Genomic DNA, 20955 nt, shown 5'->3' with positions numbered 1-20955 from the left:
CTCTTTCTTATGGTGGAGTCGTGAACACTGACCTTAATTGAGGCAAGTGAGGCCTGCAGTTCTTTAGATGTTGTCCTGGGGTCTTTTGTGGCCTCTCGGATGAGTTGTCTCTGCGCTCTTGGGGTAATTTTGGCCGGCCGGCCACTCCTGGGAAGGTTCACCACTGTTCCATGTTTTTGCCATTTGTGGATAATGGCTCTCACTGTGGTTCGCTGGAGTCCCAAAGCTTTAGAAATGGCTTTATAACCTTTACCAGACTGATAGATCTCAATTACTTTTGTTCTCATTTGTTCCTGAATTTCTTTGGATCTTGGCATGATGTCTAGCTTTTGAGGTGCTTTTGGTCTACTTCTCTGTGTCAGGTAGCTCCTATTTAAGTGATTTCTTGATTGAAACAGGTGTGGCAGTAATCAGGCCTGGGGGTGACTACAGAAATTGATATTGAAAATTGAAATTGATAAACCACAGTTAAGTTATTTTTTAACAAGGGGGGCAATCACTTTTTCACAGAGGGCCATGTAGATTTGGAGTTTTTTTTCTCCCTTAATAACGTAAACCTTCATTTAAAAACTGCATTTTGTGTTCAATTATGTTATCTTTGACTAATAGTTAACGGTTTTTGATGAGCAGAAACATTAAAGTGTGACAAACATGCAAAAGAATAAGAAATCAGGAAGGGGGCAAATAGTTTTTCACACCACTATATATATATAATCCCTCAATTGTCTCTTGAATAGGCCTCATTGGCAGGACACTTTTCCACAAGATATGGCACTTTTGCATAACATTAGATTTTATAGGTCCAAAATGCCTTATATTGAATCTTACTGTGCTGTAAATGTAATTCAGATCAGATGCAAGAGGGAATGCAAGGCCTGTAATCATATCCTCCGAATCGTCAGAAAATGCCCTTTGAAATCATTTTGTGGGTTTAAAAAAGTCCAATATATTAGAAAATCGGTGCACTCCTCCATATTTTTTTTTTTTTTTACTGTTGAGTAAGCCTACTGCATCTTTCCTGTATCTGGTATATCTGCAGTTAAGAGAAATCAGGCAGTGGTTAAGGTCTTGGTATCTGTTCCTCCATTACATGCAGAGCAATTGTTCTGAATGATTTTTGATGTTCAAATAAAGTCATTTACTTTAATTTTGGGAGATGGCGTGAGCAGATGAGAGAGGCCACATAGCTCCCTCAGCTCCACTCATTCAGGCAAACACAAACAAATATATCTGTGGTAAATGCCTGCCGCTGTATTCACACTATTACACTTAGTGGTCAATCGCTGTTTGATAATGGGAAGACTTTAAACACCCCATGTGCCAAAAACTGTATGTATGGCCAAGCAATGATAAATAAGTACAGTTGGTCAAGCAGGTGCATGCAGCAGAGTATAGTGTTAAGCATGCATCCATAGTTTATGTGTGAAGCATTTGTTTGCTTATAAAATTAGTTACTGCTTTGGTTTCTGGCACACCTTCCGGTGTTGAGGGTTAATGGATGAGCCCTGTGAAATAGAACAGTGTTTTCGATCTAGAGTTGCATGCATTTATTCAGTGTTTCTGGTTGTGTGTTTATATTTGTTTGAAAAACTTTCTAAGTAATATTTTTGATATTATTTTTCAGGTACTTGCTAAAGTTGGCCGAGTTGTTTGAAAAGCTTCGGGTGAGCTATATTTGTCCAACGAGTTTTTACGCTATCTCCAATTCTAAATCTCTTTTCCTGAAATGCACCTTCACAAGGTAGAGGAACTGTGTGGGTACTCACGGTTACATTCACTACAACAAACCTGCCAAGCTGGGTCTCACACTCTCACTTATTTTTGTGCCTGTATATGTAACCTTTTACAAAACCTTAGCAATAATCACTTATATTTTTCAAGTATTTCTCTGCAATTGTACGACTGCTGTTCCCATATGAGCCGGTTTCAGCTCAAAAACAACTGACATTGCAAACTATATCCCACTACTGACATTTAGCTTGTCAGCCTGGCAGAGTGCTATGGTTTAGGTGTCGGTTTGGCAGCAAAAGGCCCTAGTATCAGATTGACCTGATAGGATGCACCACTATAGTTTTGTTCTGCAGCCTTTGACTTTACTGGAAGGCTTACAGTCAGTGATGCCATTACAGGATTCTAAATATATAGGCACACTTCCCCTCCCATTTCCAACATACTGGGCTAAATATGCTCGTTACCAGTTTATCAGTTTACTAAGTAGGGCTTGATTGGCTGTGTAGGAGGTCCTTCTAGTATTAGCCCCCTCATGGTGAATCCAATCACTTTTCCCCTTGTTGGTTCCATTTTTTTCTTTAAAAAATGCAACTATTGGGTGAACTTTCTAGACTACTTTTTACAGCCATCCTACTTTAATTTCTCAGTCATCCTTAGGTAGACTTAGATTGCAGCTGTGCAGTAGAGTTGGTGCTCACTGCAGGGATATCTCCCATCACTTATACGTAAAAGTTTATTAAGTAATATTAAGCCACACCCCTAAACCCATGCCTCTTCCTCTGTCAGTAGCACAACAAGCCCCCACACACCTTAGGGACCCCATTACTTCTATTTCCAAATGCAAACACCTGGGAGTTTGGAGTGGTTTGAATGAGAGACTTTTATATGAATAGGAGATGACCTGAATAGAAATAGAAGTTATACAAAGTAACAATAAAACTGTAGCTTTACAGAGCAATAGTTTTTTGGCTGCTGGGGTCAGTTACCCCTATTTGAAAGCTACAAAGAGTTTGAAAAAGAAGGAAAATAATTCAGAAACTATAAGAAATAAATAATCAAGATAACTTAAAAAGTTGCTATGAATTGGCCATTCTATAACATACTAAACTTTAAATTAAAGGTGAAACCACCCCGTTAATGAATTCATTTTGAAAAGGGTATACTGCCGTCTCAGTCAGATAACAATGTTAGAACACGTGTTACATTTGTAATACCAACAATGTGTGTGGGTTATGGGTGCTGGGTTTACTTGGATGGGTTGAACTTGATGGACACTAGTCTTTTTTCAACCCTATGTAACTATGTAACTATGTAATGTTTGACCAGGCACCCTAGGGCCCTCCAAGGCTGGCATATGCAGCTGCAGTGCACAAATGACAGATACTGTGCACTTCCTTGATTGCCCCTGAAATATTAGCTTCATCCACTCCAAATAAGCATATGTTAATGCATAGAGATTGCAGTGAATGCTGTCTTACTTTTGCCATTTGTTTTTCTATTTTATGCTTTCTCAGAACTAGACCCCAATGTGATATGTAGAATATACGTCACCCGTCCCATAGTAAAAGTTGGAAGATACTGACCTAGACTTCATGGTTAAAGCCAGGAGCATACAGGGCTGCTCGCGATTTTGTCAGTGAATATTGTAGAGTAACACAGTTCTCATTGGATTAGGATTTTGGCCAATGGAAGCAACTAGTAATCACTTGAGTGATCCATAATGCTTCCCATTGATAATATTAGAATGTGATATGCAAAGATTTGGCTATTGGATCACTTTGATGTTTTAGCTGTAGGACCCCGTGTGCCATTAGCCTCATTAATTTAAAAAAATCCACTTTTTAAAATACTTTTATTGGGACAATCCATACTTTGGTTAAGGTCAGAATACTGGCATTTACTTTGCTTGCAAACCCAAGAAAGCAGACAAACAGACAAAAAATGTTCCCTATAGTATGCAAATAACATAACATGCAATGCTGGATCTTTTGTGTGTTTCTGCACGTGTTATACAAGGTTTACACACTGCTTGTGTTTTACAAGTAATCACCACCCAAAGCTGCTGTTCCTGTTATTTACCAACTCTCATCATCTTGCCCTTTCAGTTCACAACTGGGTCGTGCAGTGAGGAGATTTACAGTTGTGAGATCTGTGCAAAAGGCTTTCAGTTAACGCATGCTCAATCGTCACCTCAAGTGTCATAATCAAGTAAAAAGGCACCTGTGCACCTTCTGCGGGAAAGGCTTTAATGATGCTTTTGACCTATAAAGACACGTGAGGACTCGCACAGGTATGGACCCATCAGTAGAACATGGTATTTCTTTGCTGCCCTCTAATGGTTGCTTTGGTGTATTGTAGATCAGTGCTATTTATACAGGTTATATTCTTTATGACTTTTCAATAGTTTAATTGAGGAGTTTCCTACTAAAATATTGTTATTCAGCCATTACATGAAATAGGCTTTCCTTTCCTTTCTCAGATTCCAAATACAGGTATGGGATCTGTTATCTGTAAATCTGTTATGCAGAAAGCAGAGACTCTATTTTAATGAAATAATTTATTAAAAGTGACTTCTTTTTTCTCTGTAATAATTAAACTACCTTTTAAATGATCCCAACTAATTGATACAATTAATGCTTATTTGTGGCAAACAATTCTATTAAGTTTAATGTTTAAATTATATTTTTGATATAATATATCGTGTTATAGACACATGAAAGAGATACTGGCACACCTATGATATAGTTAAAATTTACTTATTTTATTAAACTTACTTTAAAAAAATTTTTTAGGATAAAAACACATACAAGGAAAAATAGGGAAGATTAAGATCAAAAACGACACTGTGCTTGTTAAACTTGGATCACTAAATCAGTAATGTATTTTGATTTGATACCGTTACAGATTTTAGCAACAGTATCAGGTTCACATATTACAGGGACCGAAAAGTGAGTGGCAGTTTATTGTATCTAAACTTCGCCACTATCTAAGCTACTTTAGAGCCGATTTGCAGGGACTGAAACAAAGTAACAATTTATTCTGTCAGGATTTTGCTACTCAGCAAGCTGCTCAAAGAGCCTGCACTTGCATCTGTTTCACCACAAGGGGTCAGGCTTGATACACCAAATCCCTATTGATATCTGTGTCTAATATACGTTGCCGAGGAAAAGCTTTTTGGTTATAGCGTCTAAACAACAAACGCCCGAGTTAAAATCCCGGTGCGGTTGGTATCGGCTGGCGTAGGTTTCCCTGCTAGGTATACTGCAGGTAAGTACTACGGACAAAAAATATTAACAGTCTGTTCTATCGGCTGGAATATAGTATAGTCTTAGCCATTAATCAGGCTGATTGTATTAGAGGCGCCGATCGTGATAATTAGGTCAAAACCACATCTGCTTAGTACAATTAGCTCTTACTCCTGCCACTGGAACTTCATATAAGGAAAATATAAAGACAATAACAGGTCCCCATCAGTTTCTAGTCAAGTGACACAGCGGATTGGCCAAGCTATAAATCGGCACTTAAAATTTTTCAAACGCAGAAGTGCTCTCCACACCTCCCCTTGCCAGAATGAATATTCGGATACCTTGCATTTCCGTAAAACGTCTCTGCTTTTTATATACGCATTCAATCCCCGGCCGGGATTGTTTCACAAAATTGCCGGCAGTTACATACAACAGTGCATTTACTTATTAAAGTCGCACAAAGGGGCGGGAGAGTACTTCACATCAGATGCTATAAGAGAGCCTTATTCGGAGGAGATATATTAAAATACCCAACTTCCCGCAATTCCCCCAACTCTCAGGAAGGTCCTCAAATTAACCTTCGGCGATTGGGCTTACTTAGAGCCCACCTTTGAATCACACAGGCAACATAAAGCTGTGTACCGCTAATTCCAGCACATATCTAGTTATATGCTGATGCTGAGCGAAGGATTAATCAAACAGTGGTGCCTTATCTGTCCCTAGCAGCCATAGATTGGTGCTTTCAACATTACATGTCCCTGATCATTCTCGTGCCTACAACCATAACAGTTTTACCTCGGCACAAGATTCTAACAAACAACAGGTTCAAACGCTGACGCCAAACAAAGCTCTTTTGCGAAACGCGCGTCGGCGTTTGAACCTGTTGTTTGTTAGAATCTCGTGCCGAGGTAAAACTGTTATGGTTGTAGGCACAAGAATGATCAGGGACATGTAATGTTGAAAGCACCAATCTATGGCTGCTAGGGACAGATAAGGCACCACTGTTTGATTAATCCTTCGCTCAGCATCAGCATATAACTAGATATGTGCTGGAATTAGCGGTACACAGCTTTATGTTGCCTGTGTGATTCAAAGGTGGGCTCTAAGTAAGCCCAATCGCCGAAGGTTAATTTGAGGACCTTCCTGAGAGTTGGGGGAATTGCGGGAAGTTGGGTATTTTAATATATCTCCTCCGAATAAGGCTCTCTTATAGCGTCTGATGTGAAGTACTCTCCCGCCCCTTTGTGCGACTTTAATAAGTAAATGCACTGTTGTATGTAACTGCCGGCAATTTTGTGAAACAATCCTGGCCGGGGATTGAATGCGTATATAAAAAAGCAGAGACGTTTTACGGAAATGCAAGGTATCCGAATATTCATTCTGGCAAGGGGAGGTGTGGAGAGCACTTCTGCGTTTGAAAAATTTTAAGTGCCGATTTATAGCTTGGCCAATCCGCTGTGTCACTTGACTAGAAACTGATGGGGACCTGTTATTGTCTTTATATTTTCCTTATATGAAGTTCCAGTGGCAGGAGTAAGAGCTAATTGTACTAAGCAGATGTGGTTTTTGACCTAATTATCACGATCGGCGCCTCTAATACAATCAGCCTGATTAATGGCTAAGACTATACTATATTCCAGCCGATAGAACAGACTGTTAATATTTTTTGTCCGTAGTACTTACCTGCAGTATACCTAGCAGGGAAACCTACGCCAGCCGATACCAACCGCACCGGGATTTTAACTCGGGCGTTTGTTGTTTAGACGCTATAACCAAAAAGCTTTTCCTCGGCAACGTATATTAGACACAGATATCAATAGGGATTTGGTGTATCAAGCCTGACCCCTTGTGGTGAAACAGATGCAAGTGCAGGCTCTTTGAGCAGCTTGCTGAAGTAGCAAAATCCTGACAGAATAAATTGTTACTTTGTTTCAGTCCCTGCAAATCGGCTCTAAAGTAGCTTAGATAGTGGCGAAGTTTAGATACAATAAACTGCCACTCACTTTTCGGTCCCTGTAATATGTGAACCTGATACTGTTGCTAAAATCTGTAACGGTATCAAATCGAAATACATTACTGATTTAGTGATCCAAGTTTAACAAGCACAGTGTCGTTTTTGATCTTAATCTTCCCTATTTTCCTTGTATGTGTTTTATCCTAAAAAATTTTTTTAAAGTAAGTTTAATAAAATAAGTAAATTTTAACTATATCATAGGTGTGCCAGTATCCCTTTCATGTGTCTATAACACGATATATTATATCAGTATATCATTACACTGTGCACCCAACACATAAATACTGTAGTGCGAGGTTTCTACTATTTAGCATAATTATATTTTAGCACACTTAAGGTATAGAGATCCAAATTAAAGAAAGACCCCTTATCCGGTAAACTCCAGGTCCCAAGCATTTGGGATAACCGGTCCCATACCTCTATCAGGAAGTGCATTAAAGCATTTTAAATTTAGAGCCCTCAGGAGTAATCGGCAGTTTTGTTGCTGGTGGAGCCAGAGACTCATTGTACTATATTAATATCTAGAAATAAATAGTTAAATGGTCAGCCATTAATGAGTTACCTGAGCTTTGGAAATTACTGCTGAATATCCAGGAAGTGCAAACTTTGCTCTCCGTTATCAGCTGCCTGCTGCAGCTCTAGGTGTGTATAAGGGCCGTGGCAGACGGGGAGACTAGTCGCCTGCCTGTAAATCGGCGGTGGGATGGCATATGCGGCGTCGCAATTGCCGATTACATTCAAGCCAGTGGGATGGAATATCGAGGAGATTAGTCGCCTGTGACAAGGTGGATTTGTCGTGGCAAGGGGGGCAGGGTATGTATTATATAGGGTGTACCAGCACCCACTAATTACCTGGTGAGAGTATTTAGTGTTTATTTTGTTTACTGGTAACAGCTATGAACAACAGATTTTTCATAGTTACCGGTGCATTGTTGCATGAATATGTCTGTAGAATCCAAGGAAGAATCTCATAAAGGCCTTTGTCATGCCAGGAGATTGGTACATGTTTCTTGTCGTTGCCACCCCTGGTAATTTGGTAAATTAAAGACAAAAAACATACCTGGCATCTTGTTGAAATTAGAAGGGTTCAAAATACAGTGAAATAGTGCAAGAGAAACAGTTACTATTTGCTACTTAAAAAAGTTCAGCAGCACAAAGGTGCCAAATTTGAGGCGAAATGCAAGGGCAAGGAAACCCAAATTAACCAATATTTTGCCAATATTTTTTTGGGGGGAGGGAGTTTTCTGAAGGAGTGCTGCATAACCATTTCCAGTCACCCTTCAGCATACATAGACTTAAGCCTGCGCATTTTCAGATTTCCCACTACTGTGCAGATGCAAGTCTAAAACTGGAAAAGTGAAGAAAAATCACAAAAAAATAATCTGATATAGAAGTTACTGGGGCCAGAGCAATTTTTTCTTAGTTGATTGAAAGAGATCAGGGCTAGATTAGACACTTGCACCCAATAAATGTAGGTTTCCTTGTCCTTTAGTAAGAAAAAAGGTGGCTCTTCTACACTCAGGGTTACTGATAGGAATTTTGGGGACCCAAACATCAACCTGATCTTCACAATCCATCCCCCTCATCCTCCAAAGCTCTGTGCTAAACCAGCTAAACCCCACCCCTTATGTAGGAAGCCCAGTCCTTTCTGTGGCCCATATGCACACCCTGCTGGTACATGCCTACCCACGGGCTTAAACCTTTTATTGTGGCAAAACATAATTTTAGAAAACTTTTGCAAACGGAATATTTTCTAATTGTTTATAATTGCTCAAGGGTTTGAATACTATTGCAAGGCACCTTAGATGTTCCATAATTCCACTCTCATAAATGGTTGAATTGGCACACGGTTACCCATGTGAGCAGTAACGCCACGTCAAGGCTTCAACTCTTGTTACTGTCCATTCACACACCTATTCCAGCAAATGGCTCACCCTATCATTTGCTGCAATAGTTCCCTATCTGGTCCAGCACCTAGTGACAAACTGTCATGGGACCTTTCCTCTTCAGTAATGACTGAAAGGAACAATTAGCTAACTATCCATACATACATATTTAATTGGCTTTCACTCACACAGATCTTAGCTAATTTTATTTTGTTGGAGCAAATCACCTGGTTATCATAGGTGTAATGAGGGTTAAATCCCCACTGCTTGGCTAACCATATGATTTGCTGCAATGATTCCCTATACGGTCCCTATTTAGGTGTTCAGACGCATACACTCACTCACACACACATTGGCTATTTTTACTGTGTTGGAGCCAATCACGTTGGCAGCAGAGCATAGGTGGGGTTTATACCTCCGCTGCTTGGCTAACCATATAATCTGCAGCAATACTTCCCTAACCAGTAATGATTTTAGAATATTAATACTAAGGAATCGCTGATGATGGCCCTATTTATGCTGTTGATAATAAATTACTAAAAAGTGGGGGTAAAGTAGCAGGCAGCATTTTGGTTAATCAAGCTCTGCCTGGTTTCTCTAAATCTAAGTTTCCCTGTATTTTATGCCTAATATGGCCTGAGATATTTGGGCTTATTTTTACAGTGCCCTATTGTCACATTCACACACATCCACAAAACCATACATCAGTCATACATTTTGAGACAAAACACACTGTAAGCAATTGGTATAAAAAAACGTTGTTGTAATAGTATCTAATCCTAGTTACATATGTAGCCCATCGCTGGCTTAAAAAAGCCAGAACTGAACCGCTGCTATTTAAATTAATTTTAGAAACCGATTTATTTACTTGTTTTAATTCTAATGGTAACTATAGGTCTCATCTGCACTGACTTAATTACTTATTAGTAGGGATGCACCGAACCCACTTTTTTAGGTTCGGCCAAACCCACCCTAACGAATTCTGCTTAATCCCAAACCGAATCCTAATTAGTACATGCTAATTAGGATTGGAAGGGGGATAAAATTTGCCTAGATGATCCAGAGGAAGGCAAAAAACCCCCGTCTGAAGCAATCTTTAATTTGCCTTCAGAAGGGGGGAAAAATTCCTTCCTGACTCCAAAATGGCAATCGGTACAATCCCTGGATCAATGGGGTACTAAATATACTAATAGCAGTAGCCTTGTACAGTAAGTACATTTCTACAACCTGGGCGTATGAGCTGGTTCAGTATTGGCATACGTTTGGTAAAGTACCAGGATATAAAAATATCCTGACACTGGTTACTGGTTTTGTTGAATGGGAGAACAGTAAGGCTGTATATAAACACACAGGCATTTGGGGGTGCTTCTAAGCCAGTCTCACCTGTAGTGCAGTCAGCAGCTCCTGCGCTGTTAATGCAAGCTCTGTAAATATGCTGAACTGCCGCCATCTGCTCTCAATATTATATATATATGGCTATGGGCTGTGCTGCAAGTAAAATGGCCCTAGAAGCACCTAGAAATGCTAGCGGATAATACTGAAGAAATGTATCTCAGTGTTCCCCTATTCAAGAAATGGGTGAGCATTTCAAATGACTAAACTGGTACACACACAAGCAGGCATACACACACACACAAGCATGCATACACACACACACAAGCACGCATACACACACAGCACGCATACACACACACGCATACACACAGCACGCACACACACACACGCATACACACAACAAACATACTCTCATACATAAAACATATATAAAGAACACACAGCACACATACAACCCATACACACAACAAACTTACTCTCATACATAAAACACACATATAAAGAACACACACAGAGCATGCATACACCCATACACACACATACACGCATACACCCATACACACACACACATACACCCATACACACACAGCAGGCATACACCCATACACATACACCCATACACACACAGCACGCATACACCCATACACACACAACATGCACAACAAACATATTCTGAAGTTTGAAATTTGTGGCAGTGGTGAAATTTTATGGGGCCCAAGCACCCCCCATTGATATACAGTATCTAGTAGAATTAAGTCTAAAAACAACTGGACTTTTCTGAGTTTTTCTTGAAAACGTTTCACCACTCATCCGAGTGGCTTCTTCAGTTCAAATGACTGGTAGGGAATTCCCCGGTATTTAAACTCTTGATGGTAGTAGAGTCACAGACATCCAATCACAATGGTTCCATTGAACTTGTTCAGTTAGGTGTTAGCTGAAACTGACAGGTGTAAGAAGGTATGATCCAATCACAATGGTACCAAGATTCTCATTGATGAAGGTGTTAATCCTTCAAAGTACATGACTGGAAGTGTGAACTGTTGTGAAACTGCCGGGGTAAGGATGTCAACACGCCATTGTATGTTGGTGACAAGCGGTGTCTCAGGCCCCCTCCTCTGTTCAGGGATGGTTTTTCCAGGTTGGCATAAATGGCCTCTTTCACACCTCTTTCAAACCATCTGTCCTCTCGGTCCAAAATATGCACGTTACTGTCCTCAAAAGAGTGACCTTTTTCTTTGAGGTGTAGATAGACTGCCGAGTCTTGTCCTGAGGAGTTCGCCCGCCTATCTACACCTCAAAGAAAAAGGTCACTCTTTTGAGGACAGTAACGTGCATATTTTGGACCGAGAGGACAGATGGTTTGAAAGAGGTGTGAAAGAGGCCATTTATGCCAACCTGGAAAAACCATCCCTGAACAGAGGAGGGGGCCTGAGACACCGCTTGTCACCAACATACAATGGCGCGTTGACATCCTTACCCCGGCAGTTTCACAACAGTTCACACTTCCAGTCATGTACTTTGAAGGATTAACACCTTCATCAATGAGAATCTTGGTACCATTGTGATTGGATCATACCTTCTTACACCTGTCAGTTTCAGCTAACACCTAACTGAACAAGTTCAATGGAACCATTGTGATTGGATGTCTGTGACTCTACTACCATCAAGAGTTTAAATACCGGGGAATTCCCTACCAGTCATTTGAACTGAAGAAGCCACTCGGATGAGTGGTGAAACGTTTTCAAGAAAAACTCAGAAAAGTCCAGTTGTTTTAGACTTAATTCTACTAGATACTGTATATCATGACCTGGATGAATGAGAATCTTCATAGACACCCCCCATTGAGATTTTGTGTGCATCTTGGGCCACCCGCCACACCCCTATGTGGGGCCGCCTGTAGAGGAAGTAGTCCTGGGCCCCCCCGCGGCCTTGGTCTTCTCTTCTATAGTTACGCCACTGGTATGGGCACTGGTTAGAAAAGGGGGTTAATCATGGCTAAAGGAATAAATTAGTAATGGATTATGACTGTGGGGCAGTGGTGTTACTCTATGGGACCAAGCACCCGCAATGAGATTTTTATCATGCATCACGGGCCACCCACCACACCCCTATGCTGGTCCCCATATAGAGGAAGTAGGCCTGGGCCCCCCGCGGCCGTGGGTCTTCTTCCTCTATAGTTACACCCCTGGTTAGGGAAGGGGTTAATCATGGCTAAGGGAATAAATTAGTAATTGATTATGAAGAAGACGACAGAACTTTGGGATGTGGGACAGTGGTGTAACTTTATGGGACCAAGCACCCCGCAGTAAGATTTTTTTCGTGCATCACGGGCCACCCACCACACCCCTATGCTGGTCCCCATATAGAGGAAGTAGTCCTGGGCCCCCCGCGGCCGTGGGTCTTCTTCCTCTATAGTTACACCCCTGTTTAGGGAAGGGGTTAATCATGGCTAAGGGAATAAGTGGGTGATCACAGATTTGTGTGTGGGGCATTGGTTAGTAAGGGTTAATCATAGGTAATGGAATAGGAGGGAGACAGAACTTTGGGATGTGGGACAGTGGTGTAACTTTATGGGACCAAGCACCCCGCAGTGAGATTTTTTTCATGTATCACGGGCCACCCACCACACCCCTATACTGGTCCCCATATAGAGGAAGTAGTCCTGGGCCCCCCGCGGCCGTGGGTCTTCTTCCTCTATAGTTACACCCCTGGTTAGGAAAGGGATTAATCATGGCTAAGGGAATAAATTAGTAATTGATTATGAAGAAGACGACAGAACTTTGGGATGCGGGACAGTGGTGTAACTTGATGGGACCAAGCACCCCGCAGTGAGATTTTTTTCGTGCATCATGGGCCACCCACCACACCCCTATACAGGTCCCCATATAGAGGAAGTAGTCCTGGGCCCCCCGCGGCCGTGGGTCTTCTTCCTCTATAGTTACACCCCTGTTTAGGGAAGGGGTTAATCATGGCTAAGGGAATAAGTGGGTGATCACAGATTTGTGTGTGGGGCATTGGTTAGTAAGGGTTAATCATAGGTAATGGAATAGGAGGGAGACAGAAACTTTGGGATGTGGGACAGTGGTGTAACTTTATGGGACCAAGCACCCCGCAGTGAGATTTTTTTCATGTATCACGGGCCACCCACCACACCCCTATACTGGTCCCCATATAGACGAAGTAGTCCTGGGCCCCCCGCGGCCGTGGGTCTTCTTCCTCTATAGTTACACCCCTGGTTAGGAAAGGGATTAATCATGGTTAAGGGAATAAATTAGTAATTGATTATGAAGAAGACGACAGAACTTTGGGATGTGGGACAGTGGTGTAACTTGATGGGACCAAGCACCCCGCAGTGAGATTTTTTCGTGCATCATGGGCCACCCGCACACCCCTATACTGGTCCCCATATAGAGGAAGTAGTCCTGGGCCCCCGCGGCCGTGGGTCTTCTTCCTCTATAGTTACACCCCTGTTTAGGGAAGGGGTTAATCATGGCTAAGGGAATAAGTGGGTGATCACAGATTTGTGTGTGGGGCATTGGTTAGTAAGGGTTAATCATAGGTAATGGAATAGGAGGGAGACAGAACTTTGGGATGTAACTTGATGGGACCAAGCACCCCGCAGTGAGATTTTTTTCGTGCATCACGGGCCACCCGCCACACCCCTATGCTGGTCCCCATATAGAGGAAGTAGTCCTGGGCCCCCCGCGGCCATGGGTCTTCTTCCTCTATAGTTACATCCCCTGGTTAGGGAAGGGGTTAATCATGGCTAAGGGAATAAGTGGGTGATCACAAATTTGTGTGTGGGGGCATTGGTTAGTAAGGTTAATCATAGGTAATGGAATAGGAGGGAGACAGAACTTTGGGATGTGGGACAGTGGTGTAACTTTATGGGACCAAGCACCCCGCAGTGAGATTTTTTTCATGTATCACGGGCCACCCACCACACCCCTATACTGGTCCCCATATAGACGAAGTAGTCCTGGGCCCCCGCGGCCGTGGGTCTTCTTCCTCTATAGTTACACCCCTGGTTAGGAAAGGGATTAATCATGGTTAAGGGAATAAATTAGTAATTGATTATGAAGAAGAAGACAGAACTTTGGGATGTGGGACAGTGGTGTAACTTGATGGGACCAAGCACCCCGCAGTGAGATTTTTTTCATGTATCACGGGCCACCCACCACACCCCTATACTGGTCCCCATATAGACGAAGTAGTCCTGGGCCCCCCGCGGCCGTGGGTCTTCTTCCTCTATAGTTACACCCCTGGTTAGGGAAGGGGTTAATCATGGCTAAGGGAATAAGTGGGTGATCACAGATTTGTGTGTGGGGCATTGGTTAGTAAGGGTTAATCATAGGTAATGGAATAGGAGGGAGACAGAACTTTGGGATGTGGGACAGTGGTGTAACTTTATGGGACCAAGCACCCCGCAGTGAGATTTTTTTCATGTATCACGGGCCACCCACCACACCCCTATACTGGTCCCCATATAGACGAAGTAGTCCTGGGCCCCCCGCGGCCGTGGGTCTTCTTCCTTTATAGTTACACCCCTGGTTAGGAAAGGGATTAATCATGGTTAAGGGAATAAATTAGTAATTGATTATGAAGAAGACGACAGAACTTTGGGATGTGGGACAGTGGTGTAACTTGATGGGACCAAGCACCCCGCAGTGAGATTTTTTTCGTGCATCACGGGCCACCCACCACACCCCTATACTGGTCCCCATATAGAGGAAGTAGTCCTGGGCCCCCCGCGGCCGTGGGTCTTCTTCCTCTATAGTTACACCCCTGTTTAGGGAAGGGGTTAATCATGGCTAAGGGAATAAGTGGGTGATCACAGATTTGTGTGTGGGGCATTGGTTAGTAAGGGTTAATCATAGGTAATGGAATAGGAGGGAAACAGAACTTTGGGATGTGGGACAGCGGTGTAACTTTATGGGACCAAGCACCCCGCAGTGAGATTTTTTTCGTGCATCACGGGCCACCCACCACACCCCTATGCTGGTCCCCATATAGAGGAAGTAGTCCTGGGCCCCCCGCGGCCGTGGGTCTTCTTCCTCTATAGTTACACCCCTGTTTAGGGAAGGGGTTAATCATGTCTAAGGGAATAAGTGGGTGATCACAGATTTGTGTGTGGGGTATTGGTTAGTAAGGGTTAATTATAGGTAATAGGTTGGATGTGGGGCAGTGGTGTATATTTATGGACCACCCTCCATACCCCTATGTGGGCCCCCCTTTGTAGAGGAAGTAGACCACTGGCCCCCCGCAGCCATGGGGGTCTGCTTCCTCCATAGCCATGCCACTGGTGTGGCCCATTGGTTAGTATTGGTTTAATCGTGGGTAAGGGAATAAGAGGGTGATCCAACTTTTGCATGTGGGGCAATGTTTAGGAAGAGGGCACCCTGCAATAAGATTTTGCTTGCATTGCAGTTCATCCGTGACCCTTCATGTTGACCCCCTGAAGGAAGTAGACCTGGGCCCCCCGCGGCCACAAGGTCTCCTTCCTTTATAATTACACCACTGGGGTGGGGAACTGGTTAGGAAAGGGGTTAATCATAGGAACGGAAACAAGAGAGAGACACAAGTTTGGGGTGAGTGGGGCAGTGATTAGGAAGGGGGAAATCATGGTGAAAAGGTGAGAGACAGAAGTTAGGGGTGGGTGGGAGCAAGGCTATCTTTATAAGATTTATACTCACCATAGCTCAGACTCCTAAATGATCTTACCTTTCTTTTTCTATCCTTTAGAAGTTACAGTTAGAGATCCCGTGTGGTGCTGGCATCAATGGTAGAACCAGCTGACATTCACAGGAGATGGTTTAGCGTTGGTATAGCAGGTGGATTGGTGGTTCTGGGGTGCAACGTGCCATAGATGGTACAATGTTATGGGCCTCAGGTTGTTACAGGCAGTAGCTAATGATGTTATCCCACATTATAATAGAGGTGATGCCTTACTCCTGCCAATTCCAGCTGGGATCCACATAGGAGAAATTTTTCCAGTTGGTTTCCTCATTGGAACACTGAGGGGAGAATGCTGGCTGGTATTCATGAAGGTCGTCTGCTGATGGCTATGAACAAGTTAAAAAAAGTGCTTAACCTTTTATACAGCGTTGTATAGTTTCATTTCCATTGCTAATGTTTTTAGGGCTGTGACACAAGGGGAGATTATTCGCTGCGCCACAAACCTTCCTTGTCGCGGGCGACTTACCTCCCCACAATGCCATCCCACCGGCTAGAATGTAAATCTCCGGTGGGATGGCATACACGGTGCCGCGATTTGCCGAAGTTGCTTTTAGAGGAAACTTCGGCGACTTCGGCAAATCGCGTACACTACGTATGCCATTACTGGCGATTTACATTCTAGCTGGTGGGATTACATTGCGGGGAGAATAGTCGCCTGCATCAAGGAAGATTTGTTGCGTGGCGACTAACCTCCCCGTGTGTCACAGCCCTTAACGTAGATTCATTATGATTAATTATGCCCCTTAGCCTTCTGAAATACCGATCATATATACCGGCATATGTGTAAAATCTTTATAGAGAAAGCAGCCTTTTAGCTTCACAGAGAAGAATACACTCCCTTCTTCTGTTATAGGGATATGGGAATCAAACTAATGAATAATGCGGTCACTTAGGGATTGTTAACTGCAAGGAAGAAAATGGCTAAGCCAGTTGTCTGGTGTTATTATGGAGCTGACCTACCCTCTATCCCAATAACAGCAGGGATCCTAAGCCACTGGGACAAACTCTTTGTCTTAACACTACCAGCTCCTATCACTGGTAAATATAAACAGCAGTAAATTATCGGGAGGCCCAACTTGATGGCTAAATTTGGATCAAAATGTATGATTGATGTTCCACCTGGACATCACTTGAACAATGGAAGAGTAACTGTTACAACCACGTTTTCATATATCGATAACAAAGGAGAAGAACTCAAGAGTAAAAAAGGAGTAGTAGCGCCCCGGCAGGATATTACTAGATTATTCATTGGTTCAGCGCACAAATTTACCATTCCTGGCTGGAAAGGAGGCGTCAATCTTCGGTTTTCCAGATCTTCCCAGTTTATTGTGCTGTAGAAAGCATGCTCCCTGATGTTCCCATTCAGTCCAAGCCGCTGAGTCTCATCATTCTCCAAAAGCTAAAGAGAAAAATAGTCCTTTATTTAAATATTGCAGATATTATGCTGGGTACCGCCTCCCACAAATAGGGGTAATAAGAATAACAAAAAGGAAGACTTTCTCTTTATATCTTAAAAATCCTTTATAGAAACAGTTCTATTGTGTTTTTGACAAGAAGGACTTGACTCAGTCATACATGTAACCATCAAGAACTACATCTTCTCATACAAACTACCAGTATTTTAATGCTTACAGAACTAAACTCCTTCTCAAAAATACTCCTGCTGGGTATACAGGTATCCCTGTAGGGGCTCAGGTGGGTGCATAGGCTGTACAGACTCTTTCTTAGACATTTCTGTACTGCGTATGCGCCCAGCTGGAACCAGTGCAGATGTTACCTGGAAAATCTGAAAAAGATGGTGAATATTTTAAAGAAGGAGGGCCAACATGTAGCAAAAGGATAAAACAAATTTGGACCCTGTAGACATTTTCTCTTACTTTGTCCGTTTAAAAAGTTTGCACCAGGGACACCTTTCATTCCTTCTTCTCCCAGTTTTCTATACACCTCTTCCCCAATATCGCTCAAATACCTTATCAAATGTTAATGTTTGGTTTCCTTTTTCCTGTTAATTGTTATCAATCACTTTTACTGTTACTTCAGGGTTAATAACCAATAAAAATAAAGTTATATAAAAGGTCATCATTACAGTAATATGAAATATATATGTGCAGACCTTTTGAGTTAAAAATGGGACACAAATGGGACCTCTGATACTTATGTATACCACAGCTATATACAATATTAAATACACTGCAATTCCCTTATGTATTCCTCTATTTAACTGCTGATATTTACCTTTGGCAGGAGGTCCAGCATTTCTTCGCTCATATATTGTGGGTAATTAGGTGTTCTCATTTTAATCATAAATCGTTGCCTAAAAAGGCTGCCTGAATGTGGAAAAGGCAATTCTCCTGTGGCCATTTCATACATTGTAGCCCCAAATGACCACCAATCCGCTCCTGCGTTATATTCTTCGCTCGATAGAATCTTTAAAGAAAATAATAAAAACAACTTAATTGGCTACTTATATTTGTGACTTTAATATGAAAACAAGGGTAGATTGGCATTTTTCTCCATAGGATTGCTGTTAACTGCTTCTCATTACTGTCAATAGGAATCACACTGCTGCTTATGGTATAGCGAGGCAATTCTTGCAAATAACCTGGCATGCCTTTTTGCTCTAACACTGGAACAACTGAGATATGACAGGAAGATACTGGTCTCTCCTCCCTACCACATAACTTTTCCTCCATCTCAATAATAGAATGTTAGGAAAGCTGTGTGACCCCTGTGTCAGAAAGACTTTTGGTACCCATTAGGTTAGAAGGCATTTATTTTGCTCAGTAACAAGTGCTAGATAGCGCAAGAATTCCCAGAAAGAATGGGGTGAGGCTAAACTCATAATTTGCTTCAGCTCTCTTAATGCATTTGCCAAACTGTTGACATAGGTTTAGGCACTTTGAACATCAAGTTTTAAACAGCCCAAGATTGCAGCACCAATGTGCCTTAAATTACCCCTAATAGAATTTAAGTATCTAAATGACCCGACATTGCATTGTGCCAGCACTTGTTAGATGATGGTTTCCCATGGCAGTGGGATCATCTAAGATGCTAATGCTATTCTATAGATTTTTTTTATACAAACCTTTCATCCTTATGTATGTATGTATGTATGTATATATATATATACACTAGGTATATATTGTAAATATTAAAAACAAATTATGTCACCTCTGGTGCCCGGTATCCAGGGGTTCCTGCTAAGCCGCTCGTCTTCTTCTTGCCAATGAGGCCAACTTCAGCAATGCCAAAGTCGCAGATCTTAATATGGCCATCTTTATCTATCAGTATGTTGTCCGGCTTCAGATCACTGTAGGCGGAATATTAGGAACAATTTGCAATCGTATAAATGTACATAGAGTTTTGGGAAGGAAGTTAAGGATTTTCTAAGACGTTAAAGGATGGTAAAGGGCTACTTTAGAGTGTCTTTATAATCACATATTCTTAAGGTCACTGTCTTAGTGGTGGCAGGTAATTTATTATGTATTGCTGAGGAATACAGGAGATTATTTGTGGGAACTCTTGTCAGCTATGTAAAGGAAATAGAAATATTGCGCAGGGCTTCTTTGGCTCTTTTGAAACTTTGCAATGAGCTAAAAATTAACCACAAAAGAAGGTGGCAATCCAAAAGATCTTAACAGCTCTTGGTTATGGATCCCACAAAATGCTCTGTGCCACAGCAAGAAATTTAGAGTGTAGCAGTGATGAACTCTGTCATAGGAACCTTTGGTTTCCTGGATCTGCCCTTAGGCCAATGGCGTATGGGGAAATATCATGCAGTATGAAAAGCTGCAACAAGCTTCCTAAAAACTCCAGATTAGTAGCTGCTACCTGCATCTGGCTAGAAAAAGACTTGGAACATTTTATTGCCCACTTTTTCATATGCAGGCAGGGAGGACAAAATGCTGAAAATAAATGTACATAGAATAATAATCATGCTAACCCTGCAGGTGCAACTGTAGTATTGTGCATATATGCAATACTGAGCAAATTTAAGTGCAATTGCATCAGTATTTGCCTGTGTTTTGTTATCTGCCAGTAAGTGAGAAATTAAGTGGGCAACAAAATCCACCGTGTGCCACTGCCCTTATAGATTTCTTTGAGGGCGTAATAGAACATTCTACACTTTAGCAATAAAACTTTATTATAGTTGACAGGTCGCTGCTTCTAATCCCGTCAGTATGACATAGGCCTTATGTGTATAACTGAATGACTGTATGTGTATAACTGAATGACTATATTTAATAAACTGACATCTCAAAGCATGTTACAAGACCGATCTGCTCACAGTGAGTGGAATCATGATAACAGTGACTAGTTTAGTTAAAACACATAAAGGTGTAACACAACATATTGAGATTTTACTGACCGATGAATGATTCCCTTGGAATGCAGGAACTGGAGGGCAACCACCATCTCAGCTGTGTAGAACCTTTCCAAAAAGAAAATAATCATCATTCCTATATCTCATCAATTTCTCATCTCTCTTAATAACAGAAAAATGCACTAATTTGTGTATCCATTGGTGTATAGAGCACAAGGGCAAAAACTTATTTCACTTATTAAAGGGGCAGTATATCCCCTTGTTCAACATGACTGCAGGTTGTGCTTGTGGGGAACTTACTTTTTGTCTATTGTCTAACGAAAAGTTCTGTGGTTCTTATTATTTATTGAGCGGAACAGGGCAAACATGTTTGGCCCTTGCAAGGAAGAAGTAAAACTCAACCCCCCTTTTTTTACCCCAATATATATTGGTAACCCTATCTTAGCCCAAACTACATTTTCCGGCTAGTGATGGTAGAACATGAGTTACCCTGGTCTCCTTTTCCCAGATGGAACCTTGTAATATGAAAGAGGAAGAGAGTGGGTGTTGTGCCACTATACCCCTCTGCTGCAGTAATAAACATATAACAAAACAATTGATATGGTAGATATATAATGTTACATATATTCAAAGCAGAGTTTAACCCTCACACCACTATGGAGGCACTAGGTAGGTTTAAGATAC

The 20955-nt window shown here is 41.8% G+C and overlaps 1 protein-coding gene across 1 annotated transcript in view; it reads left to right on the top strand.

The window, feature by feature from the left end:
* The window catches only part of LOC105945182 (transcription factor Ovo-like 2), a 122908-nt gene that overhangs the window by 95313 nt on the left and 6640 nt on the right, over positions 1-20955 (top strand). Inside the window, 2 exon segments of the mRNA XM_031902038.1 lie at positions 1625-1664; positions 3837-4021. Coding sequence (XP_031757898.1) covers positions 3907-4021 — 115 coding nt within the window. The 5' untranslated portion in view covers positions 1625-1664; positions 3837-3906.

Source organism: Xenopus tropicalis, chromosome 5 (genome assembly GCF_000004195.4).
Source record: "Xenopus tropicalis strain Nigerian chromosome 5, UCB_Xtro_10.0, whole genome shotgun sequence".
NCBI classification, from domain to species: domain Eukaryota; kingdom Metazoa; phylum Chordata; class Amphibia; order Anura; family Pipidae; genus Xenopus; species Xenopus tropicalis.
Note: the sequence above shows the minus strand (reverse complement) of the source record. Positions and strands in the feature narration are given on the sequence as shown.